Source organism: Taudactylus pleione, unplaced genomic scaffold (genome assembly GCF_031769625.1).
Source record: "Taudactylus pleione unplaced genomic scaffold, aTauple2 ptg000573l, whole genome shotgun sequence".
Taxonomy (NCBI): domain Eukaryota; kingdom Metazoa; phylum Chordata; class Amphibia; order Anura; family Myobatrachidae; genus Taudactylus; species Taudactylus pleione.
Window position 1 is genome coordinate 807,874 of NW_028284975.1, and position 18,401 is coordinate 826,274.

The following is an 18,401-nucleotide window of genomic DNA, read 5'->3' on the forward strand; positions in this document are numbered from 1 at the left end:
TAATGGATAGGGTAGGATAGGATAGCTGTATGGTGTAGGATAAATAAGGTAAATAGGGACTAATAGGTATGGTAATTATGGTAACACATAGGAGCGTTGGATATTATTATTATTATTATTATCATTATCATCATCATTTATTTATATGGCGCCACAAGTGTTCTGCAGCGCCTTACAAAGTAGATAAACAATTAAGTAACCATCAACTTACAATACAATACAATACAATACAATACAATACAAAGCAGGACATGGACAAGGATAATAAACATTGCTACAGTATATTAGCGACCTTTACACCCACATAAGCAGCCAAGTGTTAACTACCCTAGTGGGGAGTAAGAGATAAATGAAAATACAGTAGGGAGAAGCACAAGAGGGTAGAGGGCCCTGCTCGAAAGAGCTTACATTCTAAAATAGGGTATGAAGTCTTAGGTGAATAGGATAGCACAGGTGGATAGAGTAAGATAGGATAGAATCGAAAAGGGTAGTAAAGGTAGATGGATAGCGTAATATACAATAGGTGGATAGGGTAAGGTTTGGATAGAGTAGGATAGAATAGATTTGGAGAGGATAAATGTGAATGGTATAAATTGATGGGGTTGGAAAGGTAGATTGATAGGGTAATATAGAATAAGTGAATAGGGTAGGATAGGGCCAGACAGGTGGATAGGGCATGATAGATTGATAGATGGATAGGATAGTACAGAGTAAAATACTGTATATAGTCAGTCAGTAACACACTTTAGACTTTCACCTTAATCCGAACTTCATGAGCTTTTGGTGGCTGTACCTCCACCTCCTCAATTGCTAGTGGCTGATGTATGTCCCAGGCTACGGCAGCTCTGCATTTTATGACCTACCAGTGAAAAAAATGGTGTAATTGGTGATCATTGATTATGTGACAAATTTCTGGAATTATTAATGTTTTCTGGAATGATTTATAATTTGTAGTTAGAAAACTTACCATAACCGATTTAATGAGCCATTCACAGTTTCACTGTTCTGGCCATACACATGACTTTTCATTTACTTTAATAATACATTGAAAATACTGTTAAGCAAAGAGGTGACTGAATAGAAAAATATGTAATTTAATATAATATGAAATCCCATCAAAAAACAGCTGTTCTACAGTGTTAGTTTTTGGCTGAGTGAGTATTTGATGAGATCACAGGATCATACTGTAATGGGTACTGTACTTCTGTCTCTCAGCCTTATTAGAGTAATATTGTGGGTAGTACTACAAATTGCAGAGATTACCAGCTTCCACAGTGTGATAATATTTTTCAGTTAGTGCCCTAAACATCTGCCATACACTCTAACACTGATGGTTTTTGCCCCTTTATGAGCAGACCAAAGTTCACATTTTGTGATGTATTATTTCAAATGAGTTTAAGTATGAAAAATAATGAGAGATATGGTAAGAACTTACCCTTGTTATCTCTCTTTCTTCGAAGTCCATAGGGTCCACAGGGTTGACCTTGGGGTATAGGTTGGGAACCAAATCTGGGCACCATGCAGTTAAAGCTTTTAGCTCCCAGGATGCACTGAGTCCACTCTCCCTATAACCCCACCCCCAAGCCAGAGGCACGTCAGTTTGTAAGTAGCCAAAGGCCAGAGGAGGAAAGAGAGAGAGAGAGAGAAGAATGGAACACTCAAGAACTATACTCACAGAGAAGGAGACGGGGAAACCGGTGACCAGTAACACAGCCCATATGAAGCCAGGTGCGTCAGGGCGGGCACCCTGTGGACCCTATGGACTTCGAAGAAAGAGAGATAACAAGGGTAAGTTCTTACCATATCTCTCTCATTTTCATCTTCAGGGTCCATAGGGAGTCCACAGGGTTGACCTTGAGGATGTCCCAAAGCAGTCCTTATAAGGGTGGGCATGCTCCTATGATGAGAGGAGAATCCGTCACCCAAAGAAAGCATCTTGAGAGGCAAAGGAATCCAATGCATAGATCCTTAGAAAGGTGGGGACAGAAGACGATGTGGCCACCTTGCAAGACAGAACAGTCAAGGCGCCACAGCGAGCCGCCCACGAGGGGTCCACAGCCCGAGTAGAAGAAGCATCAACAGAAACAGAAAGGCCTTCCTATGTGTAGGCCCCTGAGATAGACTTACGAAGCCATCTAACCAATGTCTGTTTATCAGCCGGCCCTCCGATCCTGTGAAATTCATAGACTACAAATAAGGAGTCTGATTTCCTGAAGAAACTTGAACAGACCACGAAAATCCAGAGAGGCCAGACCACCGTCAATGAAGGCACCCCAGCCGAGTGGACAGGAGACTGAAATGTAGGTACAATAAGTTCCTGAATAATATGGAACTTACAAAAAAACACTTTAGGAAGAAACACAGGGCAAGTGTGACTCACAACCCTGTCTTAGTGAAATATCCAGAAGAGGGAGCCAGATGAGAACGCTCCCAATTCTGCCACTCTCCTGGCAGATGTAAATGCCATAAGACAGAGAGTCTAAGCCAGAAACCACGTAAGGGTATGGATACCCGAGAGTGGAGCAATTCCACATCCGAACCATACTGACAGTGCAGAGACCCACACTTTCAGGAAGGCCAGGCAGAGGGAGAGACCCAAGCCAGCTGGAAGGAATGCTAGAACTTCTGGAAATCCTAAACACCTGAGGATCATAACTACAGGGATGATACCATAAGAATTATGTATGCCACATTCTGTGGTAGAGCCCAGAAAAAGCTGGCCTACACGCTGTAAACATCCCGATGAAGACAGAGCCAGAGAAGCCTTAGGACCATAGTAGGGACGCAGTCAAAGACAAACGATCCAGGGAAAGGGAAAGTCAAGGACCCGTAGACCACAGGTCCGGATACTGTAGCAGCAGGAACGGAGTGTCGATGGGGAGACTCCAAAAATATAAGTACCAGTGGCATCTGGGGCAATCTGGAGCCACCAGCAGGAAAGTACTTCTGTCTCGATAGAAGCTTCCGAAGACCTCAAGAAAGAAGGGAGACCGGAGGAAACAGGTACACAAAGTGAAAAATAGGAAATGAGCGCTTAATTGAAATATATAACTATATATATATATATATATATGTGGCACCTGTAAAAGAGTTGGATTAAATTGATGTTTACAGCTCCTTTATGGAGATAAAAATGGGTGGGTTCTGTATAGCAATCACTGTGCCTGATGATGGAAATGGGACTAACTCTCCCTATCTTACCCTTACTGGTAGATCCGGTTCCTCCATTCTCTCTCCAGAGAGTCGGTCCAGGCTACACTCAGGGGGCTGTTGGCTTGAGCCGGGTCCTGGCTCTTGGCTCCACGTGGACCGCCAGCATCTGGCTGTGAGCGGCCAAAGTTGCTGACGTCAGCGGGTCCATGGCGGGAGAGTGAGCGGCCGTGCGGCTGAGGCGTGCAGTGTGCAGGGAAAAAGACCACATATATATAATATAATATATATATATATAATATATATATATATATATATATATATATCTGTATATTTCAATTAAGCGCTCATTTCCTATTTTTCAGTTTAATTATTACATTGGGCTGCTGCACATACCAAGCACGGAGGTACCCCCCTTTTTATAAGGTACACAAAGTGGAAGGTCCCCTTTACTGACAATGCGTCACCAAAGGTTGCTTCAATACCTCTAGTTCTGGACCCTAACACCGGCAGTGTGCAATAGAGCCAGAAGGCCATGAGGACCACCTCTGGGAGGTCCCCTCTGGTCACTAGGAGTTAAAACCTCTCTTGGAAAAGAGACCAGTCCCCGGGATGCACATCGTGACAGCTGAGGAAGTCAGCTTCCCAATGGAGAACAGAACTCCTGGAATGAACACTGCAGGGAAGGCCGGGATGTGACCCTTGAATTATGTCAGAATGTGTGACATTCCGGTCATTGCTGCCCAACTACGAGTGTCTACTAGATGTAAGCCACCGTTGTGACATTATCGGACTTAACCTTTACAGGTTTACCATGGAGTATGTGTTAGGCCAGAACAAGGGCCCAAGACAGCTTAACGTTCCAATAAGATCATTAGCAGGGCGGAATCGCCTGATGTCCAACTGCCCCGAAAGGAGTGCGGACCGGTCACTGTGCCCCAGAGACTGGCGTCCGTTGTTAGGATTACCCTAGATGAGATGGCCATAGCCACCCAGATAGAGACATACACACCTCCGGAGAGAGCATCATTGTCTCAACCGTGATCCGATGGAGCAACCTGTTCCATCTGGAAAGGATTAGTTTGTGCAAAGGCCTGGAATGTAACTGAGCATATTCCACCCTTCCGAAGATAGACACCCTGGATTCCAGAACCCGCATTACAGCACTTGCAGATGAGAGTGGAGATCTCGTCTGATGTCAGAAGGATTCTCAGATTCTGAGATAAATCATACCCTGTGAGGGATTCAGGGAGGATTTTTTCCCAGCTGATTAACCATTTGTGCTTGTGAAGGAAAGCAATGGTTAACTTGAAATGGCTTAAAAGTACCTTGGTGATCCTGCTAAGAGCAGGAGGGCATCTAGATACTGGAGCAGTCGGATACACTGAACAGGTGGGCTGTCATAAAATCAATAAATCTGGTAAACCTCGGTGGGGCTGTGGACAGTCCAAAGGGCAGAGCCCGAAAATTGTAAGTGTTGCTGTGGCACAGCAAACCTGAGTTAACGCTGATGAGAGGGTTCTATAGGTACCCGTAGGTACGTGTCCTGAATATTCAGCTATACCATAAAGTCCCCAGGTTCCAAATCTCGGATGGAGCATAGGGGTTTCCTCCTGAGCCCAGGAACTGGCTTTAGGATTTGGAACTGGTTCAGGGATTTGAGACAGAGGATAGGCCAATGAGGACCATTCGGCCACTGCACCAGAAAGAAAGTAGAATAACCAGTCCCTCGCTGAGATAGTGGGGCTGGCATAAATAGCTCTGCTTACCGCAAGGACTGGATAGCTTTCTGGATTTATAAGGCCCTGTTCGGGTCTGAAGAAGGGCCTGTGTAACAAAACATGTGAGGAGGCCGTCTGAGCAATGAGAGAGCATACCCGTGAGAGACTACAACTCCTACCCAAGCATCCATGGTGACTTGACACCAGCACTGGGCGAACTGAAAAAGTTGGTATCTCACTCTGGAATCCCCAGATGAAGACCTATCCCGTCATTAAAAGCAAGTCTTCTGGATGCAAAAGTCTGCTCGGTACCGGGTATGGTGGCCCTTGTGGAGGCCGACAGCCTAGGAAAAAACAGGCCTTTAGGCTGACCGTTAGGACAAAAAGGCTTAACAGATTTAGTCCGAGGCCTTGTATAGCTGAAGGCGGAAATCTTGCCGTTAGTGACACTGCCAATGTTGCTACAATCTTGTCAAGGTCAGGACCAAACAAGATGTTCCCAATATATGGTATCTGCACCACTGCTTTCCAAGAGCGCAGCCATAGGGTATGGTGGCGGATACAGTCACAGCCGAAATCCTGAAGGTTAGGAGACTGGCATCCATTGTAGTTACTCCCAAATATGAAAACTGCATATTTTATGTGAGCGACAAAAGACATTTGATCCCTAGAAGTGTTGGAGGGAAAAAGGCTTTACAAATGCATCAGCACAGTATGCAATAGCATTAGCCAACCATGTGATAGCCATGGTAGGACGGGCAACAGCCCCTGAAAACGAGTATATTGATTACAGGCAAAGTTACCATCGTCCAGGCAGAAATGGAAGGCGTAGTAACGCTCATAATCAGACGAGTAACATGAAAATCCACCGCAAGGAGGTGATTCCCATTACTTGTGATGACCCTCAGGGAATCAGAACATGAGGCCAAACGCTTTTGTGATACCTCTTATCTGGCAATAGCCAGACTCCTGCCATGAGATCCGCCCGCTGGTAGGAGACGGGGAACACAGCCGAAGACACGTTAATGCTTAAACTGAGGGTGTTTGATTTAGGTGCAGGTTCGACATTCTCTATAACTAGGATGGACCTGACTGGCAGCACCAAAGCAGGGATAACAACAATACTTGACTTAGGCTCCCCCTCGTGTGAGAGCGAAGGAGCCTGATACATCATCCAGTTCTCCCTATGTTAGATGGCAGAGGAAACTGGGAAGCAACCAAAGGGCGTTTAATACGCCATTTCGGAGAAATTATATCCACCCAGGGTGGTAATCCCTACAAGGGGAATGACAGACTGTTGTGGTACCAGAGGGAATTTCATGTACTGTGAAAAACCCCGGTAGCGAGCGATAGTCTGTGTCACAGGAGTAAACTGTAAGAAACTGCAAGATACCCTGAGACGAAAAGGCAGTATGTTGAAGTAACCCCGCAATGGGGGCCACCAGGCGATCCACCAAGGAGGACAGGATCCTGAGAAACAAACCACCCAAGGGGGTCATGTAAGGGGCCCGGCACCCCCTTTCTGAGTCAAATCCTCCGCACTAATACCTGTAGTCCATGACTTGCAGGATAGCAAAAATGGGTGCAGTATCATGCTCTATCTCCTGGTCAGACCTATCTGACTAACCATCTTCACGGAAATATTAAGCAGCCCTATACTGGTCCTGACTGATGCTAAGATTAGCTGCATGGACCCAATTGTCAGCGTATGCAACACACAGTTCCACCTAAAATATGGCAACGTGCAGCACGCAACAGTATGTGACAAACCTCACAAATATTGACAAGTATATATATGTGAGGTCTCAGAACCACCCTAAGTACACTTGTAGGGCAGATTGTAAAGAAAAGGGATAGATATACACTGACAGGTGAGAGAATAAAGCACAGACAGTCAGCACTAGCATAAGTCACATACAATGCAGAAATATATATACATAAACATTACATATAATATACTGCAAATGGCACTACAATCAACTGCCCAGATTCAGTGTCTGGGGAGGCTATAGCGCTGTGTACACATGCCCAAACGGTTAGGTACGCAGGGGGGACAGGACCAACAGCTGTCCTAGGAGTTCTTTGCTGCACCATAGAAATAAAATGGCCGCCTGGAGACCTCAGAGGAAGCGTGGCCCGTGGAGGAAGCATCTCAGCGATGCCAGACTATAGCACTGAAAGGCTCACTGAGCTAAGGGGAGGAGCCGCTACAACAGGGAAGGCTGCCTCCCCTGGCCGGCTATTAACCCCTGGGATGCCAGCTCTCTACGCTGATCGTAAAGTCCCTGGTGGTCTAGTGGACACGCTGGTTATGGGGGGGCCCGCCACCACTGCCAACGCCTCCGGTCTGTCCCCAGAGACTGGAGACATTGGAGTGCGTGGATCACCACAAGCAGTGACCTGCGACCTTGCCTGTCCCCGTCGATCCAGCAGCAGTCCTGGGCACCCGCAGAGTCTGGCTAGTACAGACTCTGGGGTCCCACCGAGATCCCCAGAGCTGTACTGGCGTCTCAGCGCAGGCGGGGTGACGGAGTGGCAGCTTGGAAGTCCTATGGACTGTCCGACGCTGCTGCTCTGAAGAGTTGAAAAGTAATTAAAATAAAAAAACCATTAACTCAGAAAATAAAGCTTAGGGGCAGCTAATCAGCCCCCCTGCGATAACGGTGACCCGATTCCGGCCAGGCACCAACTTTAAACTGAGGTATCTCTGGCTTGGGGACGGGGTTATAGGGAGAGTGAACTCAGTGCATCATGGGAGCTAAAAGCTTTAACTGCGTGGTGCCCGGATTTGGTTCCCAACCTATACCCCAAGGCAGTGGTGGGCTGGGCAGGGGGGCAGGGTGCCATGTGCCCCCCCGGGCTGCAGCGCCATGCGGGCCGCTGGTTGTGGGCAGTCTGCGTCTCTGTGACACAGACTGCACCGCGCGTGTAGCAATGACCGGACGGAGTTCGGTCAGCTCTACACTGACTAACACACAGCCGCCGGCGCCGGCAGCAGTGTGTTTGTTTGGATCAGCAGCCAATGAGAGTCTGACAGACTCTCATTAGCTGCTGCTGCGCCCACTGCAGGAGCCGCTCCATCTTCTGGCTCCCACAGTGGAAATGGGAGAGGCGTCATGACATCATGACATCTCTCACATAATGCAGAGCGGCCTGGCCCGGGAGGACAAATGGAGGAGCGAATGGCGGCGGCAGGAGCGGGGATTCAGGTAAGTGGGGTTTTTTTTTATTACGTGTGTCTACTTCTGGGGGCACTACAAGGGGGGACTACTACTACTGGGGGCACTACAAGAAAGGGAACTACTACTACTGGGGGCACTACAAGAAGGGGAACTACTACTACTGGGGGCACTACAAGGGGGGGACTACTACTACTGTGGGCACTACAAGGGGGGGGGACTACTACTACTGGGGGCACTACAAAGGGGGACTACTACTAGGGGCACTAAAAGGGGAGGGGACTACTACTAGGGGCACTGCATAGGGGGGAGGGAACTACTACTAGTAGTGGCACTACATAGGGTGGGAGGGGACTACCACTTGGGGCACTGCATCGAGGGACCACTGCTGGGGGCTCTATATAAAGGGCAATACTGGGGGTACTGCATAGGGGGGAGACTACAACTGGAGCCACTATTTAAGGGGCACTGCATAAGGGTTACCACTATTGGGGGCACTGCATGGGGGGTGGACTGCTACTGGGGGCACTATATAAGGAGCACTGCATAGTGGGTACCACTATTGGGGGATTACTACTGGGGGCCCAAGGGGCACTGCAAAGGGGGGACCACTACTGGGGGCACTATATAAGGGGCTCTGCATAGGGGGGATCACTACTGGGGACACTACTGGAGGCCTGTATAAGGGGGTCCTCTCCTGGGGCACAGGGGGCACTGCATATGCGCACTACGACAGGGGGCTGCCCCATATCTTTATTTTTACTTTACATTAATCCTATATGGACCCGCCTCCTCCCTGGAACACTTGAGGGGGGGGCGCCATAGCACGCACGTTCTTCGGGCACCCTGGCTACACACTACTCCTCTGCCATGGCCGCTTGCATGCATTTGCCCCCCAGGCTAAAAGTTGCCAGCCAGCCCCTGCCCCAAGGTCAACCTTGTGGACCCCCTATGGACCCTGAAGAAAAAATATAAATTTCACATTGTTACAAAACAAAAAACACATATTCCCCCCAAAATATCATTTAATATTTCTATTGCATATATGGATGTCAAGTATAAGTACTTTATACTGTACATGGTCTGACACAGTTACAGAGTCTAGATCTAAGGTATATATTTAGTTCAGTTCCCCTTTGCCACCAAAGGTATATCACCATAGGACAACATTTTTGTAAGCACAACTTCTTCATTTGGGAGAAGTGGGTCCTGGATTAGAAACGCAAAAAATTGGAGAGCCCATGCAATTTGAAGTACAAAGCCATTATGTGTGACTTTCAGATATTTTTAAATGGTGCCTGAATGTCACACAAAAGAAAGATTATGCTAGACTGAAACTAAAGCTGATATTGCACAACACTCCTCAGTATCTAGGATACACAATTGTTGGCACCGGGTTGCCATTTCAAATACAGTCCCTTTTAATGCGCACAATACCCTAACCCCCTGCAAATTTGGCAAATTAACCTAGCACCTGTTGAGTCTCCTGTATTGAATAAAATCTTATTCCAGCAGCCAATCAGCAACAACATGTGGAGAATGCGAATCTCCACATACAGAAAGTACAACAATAAAATAGTGGTGTGCTGTAGCGCTCAGAGATATTAAAACATATGAAATAAAATGAATTTATTCAAACATAATTCTACAAATAACATAACTCCTAGGAGTATGCATATATATAAGTATAACAATTAACATACATTCATAGTATTCTTAATCTAAAACCAAGCCAGTAGATAAAGTAGCAATATTCAATAGCATATAAAGCACACTTCAATATGTAACAATGTTTTCCTAGCAGTGAAAAATACAATATATTATTATTATTATTATTATTATTATACCAACTGTAGCTCAAAAATCGCAAACAATGTTCTCCAACAGCAATCCAAACGTGTGTGCTTAGATATTTGACCTTTGATTAGTCCTTCATAATAAATGACAATATATAGTAGTTGACATATATAACAATCGGTTTATTAGAACTCTTTATAGGGAGTATTAATTCGTATAGTAAAGGATAGTCATAGCAGCAAATGTTCTCAGTAATACTCACTGACATATCTCTCCACACAAAGCCATAGTGGATACCGAGCGGATTCTCCAGCAGAGTACCGCCACCGATGCAAGATACACACCGAGAGCTGGGCTGACTAGGAGGGTAATTGTGTAGAATTCAATTCCGTACCTCTCCACACTATATCACAGCCGATGACAAGCGGGTGCTCCAGCCGGATGCCGCCATTGATGGTGGTTACACACCAAAGACTCGGCTTACCAAGAGGGCAAGTGTGCAGAGTAGAGGGTAAATTTACTAAAGTGAGAGTTTTTAGAAGTGAGTTTTAGAAGAATGGTGCTCATAGCAACCAATCAGATTCTAGCTTTATCTTCTAGAAGGTGCAAGTAGAATCTGATTGGTTGCTATGAGCAACATCTCTTCTAAAACTCACTTTTAAAAACTCTCACTTAAGTAAATTTACCCCTAAGAATCCATCCTAGATAATCCGGCCAGTAGACAATATGAAGGAAAACCACAGTGCTTTAGGCCACTCAGGGATGACACAGGGATAATGCAGCAAAAATGCACAATATAATAGGTGTACAGAGCAGAATATGATTTTACATATATCAGGACCCAGTAGCTGAAGATGTTGTTATCCTATAGTAGCCTACGGACTACGATATTAGACATTTTTTCAGAGGAGGATCCTCTAGATCTCTCAGTATGTGCTCTGGAGCCGAACCATAACCAAGACGTGATCTTATCGGAGCCCATCTTGTGGCAGTTTTTTGGTAAATTTGCATGAAAATATTAATTTTCACATTGCGAATTATGGCGTAAAATATTCATCACATCTGATAAAAATCACCATGCTGACTATAAATTTTACTTTTAAATGAATATTCTATTTTGGTGTTAAAGGGGGCACCCTAGTGTTTATATTTGGCCACAGTGTGTGGTGGGCTTGAATTTTAATCCAAATGTATGGATTTTTTATATTAAATTAGGCTAATATTTAATACCATAGTTGCTAACCTTTAAAAATATTTTCCAGTGACACTGTGATTCCAACCTCATTAACCAAAGCTCACCACACCCATTACTGTTTCAGTAGGGTCCATGGTGTGCCCAGGAATCAGTGTCAGTGTGTGAGTCAGTTCAATGGAGTGATCTGTAACTGTACTATATAAAATATGCCGTCCAGTTCTATTTGGCATTATAATAATTGGGGTGACTACTGTAGGGCATAATACGCGGGATGGCAGGATGCAGTTATAAGGTTGACAGTCACAATGTTGACACCTCAATGTTGAAATTTATGTCAACACTGTTGAAATGTCAACAGGCAACATGTTCACAATCTCGACACCTGAAATGTCATCATGTGAAATGTTGAGATTCTCAGAAGGCTTATGCTATTGGCCGGGAGTGTTAGAGTTAGGCACTAGTAGGAGTTTAGGGTTAGTCCATAGTGGAGGAGGTTAGGTTAGGCACTAGGGAGAGGGTTATGGTTAGGAGTAGGGATTAGGGTTCGGGATAGGGGGATGTACTCATAAGAGTGTTGGCACATCAGATAACTCCACTGGAATTGCTTTTCACATGAACATGATGAAACGGAAGCTACTGCTGTTGTTGGGACAAGGTAAGACACCAGGGATGGTTTCTCGACATTCTACCATGTCAACATTTCAGCAGTATCAACATTTTGGATGTTGACATGGACAATGTTACATGCTAAGCATGTCAACATTCTCATGTCAATATTATGAATGTTGACCTAGTATACTACACACAAGGTGACTGAATAGGGGGGATTGATAGAGATATGATAAAATGGAGGATGATTGAGTGAGACATGATATGGGGGGAGATTAATGGGACATGATGATGAGCAGGGGCAATGATGACATGAAGTTAGTGCTAGCCATACCTGGGTGAAGCTTGACACACCCCTTGCACCAGAGTACATGTATATATCTCTTTACTCTAATAAAATGTGCAGCACACGCCAATGACAATCCCCATTGCATGACACACAATATTTGGTTTGTGTGATTCAGGACATTGTGCCTTTACACCCTGTTTCCCTTCACACTTGTGGCATACCTGTGTCTGGGTGCTGCTGTGGTGTTGGCAGTGAATGCGTGGGTGGATAATGTGAATCTGGGTGGTGCTGGAAGTGAATGCAGGGAGAGTTGAGTGTGTGACTGGGTGCTGCTGGTGTGTTGGAAGTGAATGCAGAAAGAGGAGAATGTGTGACTGGGTGCTGCTGGGGTATTGGTATTGAATGTAAGCTGAGCGGGATGGGTACAAAACTATACGGTCCTGGTATGAACTTATGTCCAAGTTTGAACTTTAAACACTCCTGCTTTATAGATATCACATTACAAAACACAAAGAATAAGAAATATAAGAATTGCATCTAATACAGGAAAATAATTATATGATGCAGTTGATCAATAGCAAAAAAAAAATAAATATGTGACTTTCCACAAACAAATAGGATCTATATATATATTGTGCACACTAACTCCCTTTAGAAACATCCAGCATAAATTAATTATTATCTGAGAATGTGGTAGGTACAGTATTTAAGTAATGCTGCACTAAAGCAAAACACTTACTGTTCCTGTAGTATTCATTGTTACAATATTACTTCCTTCTTTGCAGCAGAAAGGCTCAGCCTGTGTCACTTGATACTGTTTCTCTTCTTAAACAAGCCCTCAGTCACCTGCTGCTAAATCCAGCAGCTGATGCCAATGCTGTGTGCTGAGCTCAGTGCTTTTCTATGTTCTTGCATAATGTTCTATGGCAGTGGTTCTCAAACTCTGTCCTCAGGACCCTACACAGGTCATGTTTTGCAGGTCACCCAGCAGGTGCACTCATTACTCACTGACACATTTTAAAAGATCCACAGGTGGAGATAATCATTTCACTTGTGATTTTGTGAGGAGACCTGGTAAACATGCACTGTTTGGGGTCCTGAGGACCGAGTTTGAGAACCTGTGTTCTATGGTATTTTCATTATGCACCCAGTGCATAGTGTTTTGTGCCATATCTTCCTACTTATTTGCTTGATGCAGCTACTGTACCTCAGTTGAATATAATATGGGGCAGATTTTTTACCTGTGGAGTTTACTGTCCAGGTAAAGCTCCAGATTTAGCGCCGGGAGCTATTCAATTATTACTTAATTACCCTGCTCCTGAAGCTACAAGGAAAAATCAGCATTAAGGGCCTGATTCATTAAGGATCGCTATTGCGATTGCAGCTCCATAAACGCATGTAGGTATGCTGAGAATATATGCTAATGAATGCCGTCGCACTGCCAGTATAGAGACGCCCACTGCCTCCCACTACCGCTATCTCACATCCGTAATACCTTGCAGTTCTGCGTATACATCGGGAATATCGAGTAACATTGGACCCTCGCGCAGAATTACAGCAGCCTTGACCTTAGCAATTGCTAACCTGGTAGCAAGCAGTAAGTACTCAAGCTGCGTATGCAATCACAGTGGCCAATTTATGCATGCCCATGCAACAGCTTTCAAGCAGACAAGCACGCCTGCATTTCACTGACCACTCCCCCGTCACCACCCAAAACACTCACTGCCTGTCAGTCACTATCAGTGCTATCACAGTGGTGCCATATGCATTTAAGTATACAGCAACCGGAAACTTTAGCAGTTGTGATCCTTAATGAATCAGGCCCTAAGTGCACCCTCTGGGGCTTTGCTCCATTGATGACCATCACACGACAGGTGACGAGAAAGAGGGAGCAGTGATGAACGATGTCCAGCTGCCCAATCTGATAGTCATTTGAGCTAAATAAGCTTAGTTGGGCAATACATCTACGGCTTTGATTCCCCATTCTGCAGATCCACAATCTGATTGATCTACGGCCATCAATGATCGGTGATCCGTCACGGATCTGAGAAACACAGCATATTAAAAATCCTGACTCGCTGATCCCAATAATTTTTTTAAATCAAGGAGTTTCTATCTAATTACATTCCCTCTTACCTGAGGCGTATATAGAGGGGGGCTGAGCAGGGCTCGTGCCCTGGGTGCCACGGTCCCAGTAACAAACACTGCCGCCTGCTAGTACACTCGTACTACCCGACTGCAGTGTGTTTGTTTTGGCAGCCAATGAGAGTCAGACAGATTCTCATTGACTACTGCGCCCACTGCCAGAGCCGGGCTGGAGCTCACTCATGAGCTTCATCTTCCGGCTCCCAAAGTGGGGGATGGGAGAGATGTCATAATGTCTCTTCCATAGTGCAGAGTGGGCTGGCCCAGGAGGATGGAGGAGTGAATGGCGGCGGGTGCAGGAGTGGCGATTCAGGTAAGTGTTTTTTTGTTTTTTGTGTATGCCTTTGTCTGGCACTGCTGGGTGGGACACTACTGGGGGCACTGCATAGGGGGGATTACTACTGGGTCGCTGCATAGGAACGACCACTACTATGGGCACTGCATAGGGGGGACTACTACTGGGGGCACTGCTGGGGGGACCACTGCTGGGGGTGCACTGCACAGAGGGGATTATTACTGGGGGCCCTTCATAGGGGCACTACTACTGGGGTCATTATAGAAGGTGCAATGCATAGGTAGGGCCACTACTGGAGGCACTGAATAGGGGGGACTACTACTAGTGGCACTATATAAGGGGCACTACTGAGGGCACTGCATAGGAGGGACTACTACTGGGGGTACTGTATAAGGGGCACTACTGGGAGCACTGCTGGGGGGCACTACATAGATGGGGACTACTACTGGGGGCACTATATAAGTGGCACTACGGGGGCACTGCATAGGGGGAACCACTAATGAAGGCACTGTATAAGGGGCACTTTTGGGAGCACTGCATAAGGGGGACCACTACGGGGGCACTGATAATGGGAGACTACTACTGGGGCACTGTATAAAAGGCACTGCATGGGGAGGGCACTACTGGGAGCACTGTATAAGGGGCACTACTGGGAGCACTACATAAGGGAAAATACTACTGGGAGCACTGCATAGGAGGACTACTACTGGGGCATTGTATAAGGGGCACTGCATGGGGGAGACCACTACTGGGAGCACTGCATAATGGGGACTACTACTGGGAGCACAGAATAGAGGGGACTACTACTGAGGGCACTGAATAAGGGGCACTGAATAGAGAGGTCCACTACTGTGGGCACTGCATAGGGGGGGCTACTACTGGGGGCATTGCATAGAGAGGACCATTACTGGGGCCAATTCATAGGGGGCACTACTCCTGGGGTCATTATAGAAGGGGCACTGCAGAGGGGGGACTACTACAGGGGGCTCTGTATAACGGGAATGACTGGGAGAACTACATAGAGAGGACTACTACTAGGGGCACTGAATAAGGGGCACTGCATAGGGGGGACCATTACTGTGGGCACAGCATAGGGGGGACTACTACTGGGGCACTGTTGGGGGGACCACTACTGGGGGCACTGTATAGAGGGGACCATTACAGGGGCCACTTCATAAGGGGCAATACTCCTGGGATCATTATAGAAGGGGCACTGCATAGGGTGGACTACTACTGGGGGCACTGCATAGGGGGACCACTACTGAGGGCACTGCATAAAGGGAACTACTGGGAGCACTGCTGAGGTGGCACTCCTGGGGGCACTTCATAGAGTGGTACTACTGGGGGCACTACATGGGGGGACCACTACTGAAGACACTGTATAATGGGCACTACTGGGAGCACTGCATAAGGGGAACCATTACTTGGGTCACTGTATAAGGGGCATTGAATAGGGGAGACCACTACCGGGGCCACTTTATAAGTTGGCACTACTGGGAGCACTGCAAAGGGGGACCACTACTGGGGGCATTGTATAAGGGGCACTACTGGGAGCACTGCAAAAGGGGGACTGCTACTGTGGGAACTGCATAGGGGGGACCACTATTGCAGGCACTGTATAAGGGGGACCACTACAGATGGCACTGAATAGGATGGACTTCTCCTGGGGGCACTGCATAGTGGGGACTACTACTGGGTACTGCTCCCAAAGTGGGTGATGGGAGAGATGTCATAACGTCTTTTCCATAGTGCAGAGTGGGCCGGGCCGGGAGGATGGAGGAGTGTACTGTATAAGGGGCACTGCATAGGGGGGACTGCTAGTGGGGGCACTGTATCAGGGGAACTACTGGGAGAACTGCATAGGGGGGACCACTATTGGGGGCACTGTATAAAGGGCACTGTAGAGGGGGACCACTACTGGAGGCACTGAATAGGTGGGGCTACTACTGGGGGCACTGCATAGGGGGGACCACTACTGGTGGCACTGTATAAGGGGCATTGCATAGGGGGGATTACTACTGGGGGCACTGTATAAGGTGCACTACTGGGAGCACTGCATAAGGGGGACTACTACAGGGGGCTCTGTATAAGGGGAACGACTGGGAGAACTACATAGAGGGGACTACTACTAGGGGCACTGAATAAGGGGCACTGCATAGGGGGGACCACTACTGTGGGCACTGCATAGGGGGGACTACTACTGGGGGCACTGTTTGGGGGACCTCTACTGGGGGCACTGCATAGAGGGGACCATTACTGGGGCCACCTCATAGGGGGCACTACTACTGGGGTCATTATAGAAGGGGCACTGCATAGGGGGGACTACTACTTGGGGCACTATATAAGGGGCACTACTGAGGGCACTGCATAGGGGTGACTACTACTGGAGGCACTGCATAGGGGGGACCACTACTGAGGGCACTGCATAAGGGGAACTACTGGGAGCACTGCTGAGGTGGCACTACTGGGGGCACTTCATAGAGTGGTACTACTGGGGGCACTACATGGGGGGACCACTACTGAAGACACTGTATAATGGGCAAAACACAAAACACGAAAAGTGGCCTGTGCACACCCCTATTAAAATTACCTTCAGGCTGTGTGTAAGGTGTATATGAAATATAATGGAATTTCATTTCTGTACACAAACTTTGCTTGTGCCACAAAATTATTGAAAATATTATATCAAATCACCTGCAGGTTGTATGTATAAGGTGCATATAACACATAAATGCATTCTGTGTGTATATTTGAGTCCCATTCCCAAGATATTTCATTATGCTTTGCAAATATTCCAAAATACAGAATATTCTGTTATCCAAAACACCCCTGGTCCCAAGCTTTTTGGATATGGGAAACTCAACCTATATATATATATATATATATATATATATACATATATATATAGTCAAGTAAGCCTGGCACTCAGGACAATAGATATATAAAAAGACGGGTGCCATCCTAAAACATGTATAAATATAAACCTTCTGGCAAGGATTACTCCCGGCACAATGACAAAGGAAGGCGGCACTCCAATGAATAAACCAAATCAATCTGTATTAGTAATCCGTCAACATAATTATATCCATAAGTCAACGTTTCAAGGCGGTTAGCCTTTTCATCAGGACGTGTATAGGAATATATACACGTCCTGATGAAAAGGCTAACCGCCTTGAAGCGTTGACTTATGGATATAATTATGTTGACGGATTACTAATACAGATTGATTTGGTTTATTCATTGGAGTGGCGCCTTCCTTTGTCATTGTGCCGGGAGTAATCCTTGCCAGAAGGTTTATATTTATATATATATATATATATATATATATATAAATCAATAGAAGAAAACAGCACCAAATTTATCCACTCTGTTTAGCATAAAATTTCTTTCACAAGTGTGTGTTTTTATATTGGTTAATCTAATAGAAATATTATGTGTATATATGTACATATACTATTTGTATATGTAGCACTCCCTTATTAAGTATAAGGTGTCTGCTTGGTCAACAAAAATGGTGGCCGTGGCTAGGCCACCTTAGTACAAGAAACAATGCAACAATATAGCTGACCACAAGCGCCTCCTAGTGCATATACAGTGAACCAATAAAATGTGTGCAAATCTCGCAACCTGTGCAAAAAAGTGTATCTATATCCTTGTCCTTGTCCAGGACCGTGCCATACAAGTGACTTTATAGCTTATCTTTTCCAAATGTTTTTTTGGGAAGAGTTCATAAAGTGCAAGGTCAGTGTACCAACGCGTTTCGTCCTCTCATCTGGACTTCTTCAAAGGGACTTCTTCCCTTTGAAGAAGTCCAGATGAGAGGACGAAACGCGTTGGTACCCTGACCTTGCACTTTATGAACTCTTCCCAAAAAAACTTTTGGAAAAGATAAGCTATAAATCCGATTTATTTAAAAATATATTTATATTTTTTAAACTAAAAATCGTTATTTATTATCTTTTAGTACTAGCTTTTTTATCCATCTTTTCTGTGTATTTATGTTATTGTGTATTGTCTATGA

The 18,401-nt window shown here is 45.9% G+C and overlaps 1 protein-coding gene across 3 annotated transcripts in view; it reads right to left on the reverse strand.

Moving 5' to 3' along the window:
- Positions 1–12,897, reverse strand: part of LOC148481555 (alcohol dehydrogenase 1-like) — a 52,569-nt gene extending 39,672 nt beyond the window's left edge. For all 3 annotated transcript variants that reach the window (XM_088453207.1, XM_088453206.1, XM_088453205.1), the window contains exons 1-2: positions 12,680–12,897; positions 758–859 (exon numbers count right to left, since the gene is read on the reverse strand). In XM_088453207.1, the coding sequence (XP_088309333.1) occupies positions 758–859; positions 12,680–12,697 (120 nt within the window). In that variant the 5' untranslated portion in view covers positions 12,698–12,897. The remainder of the gene's footprint in view (positions 1–757; positions 860–12,679) is intronic.
- Positions 12,898–18,401: the final 5,504 nt, after the last annotated feature.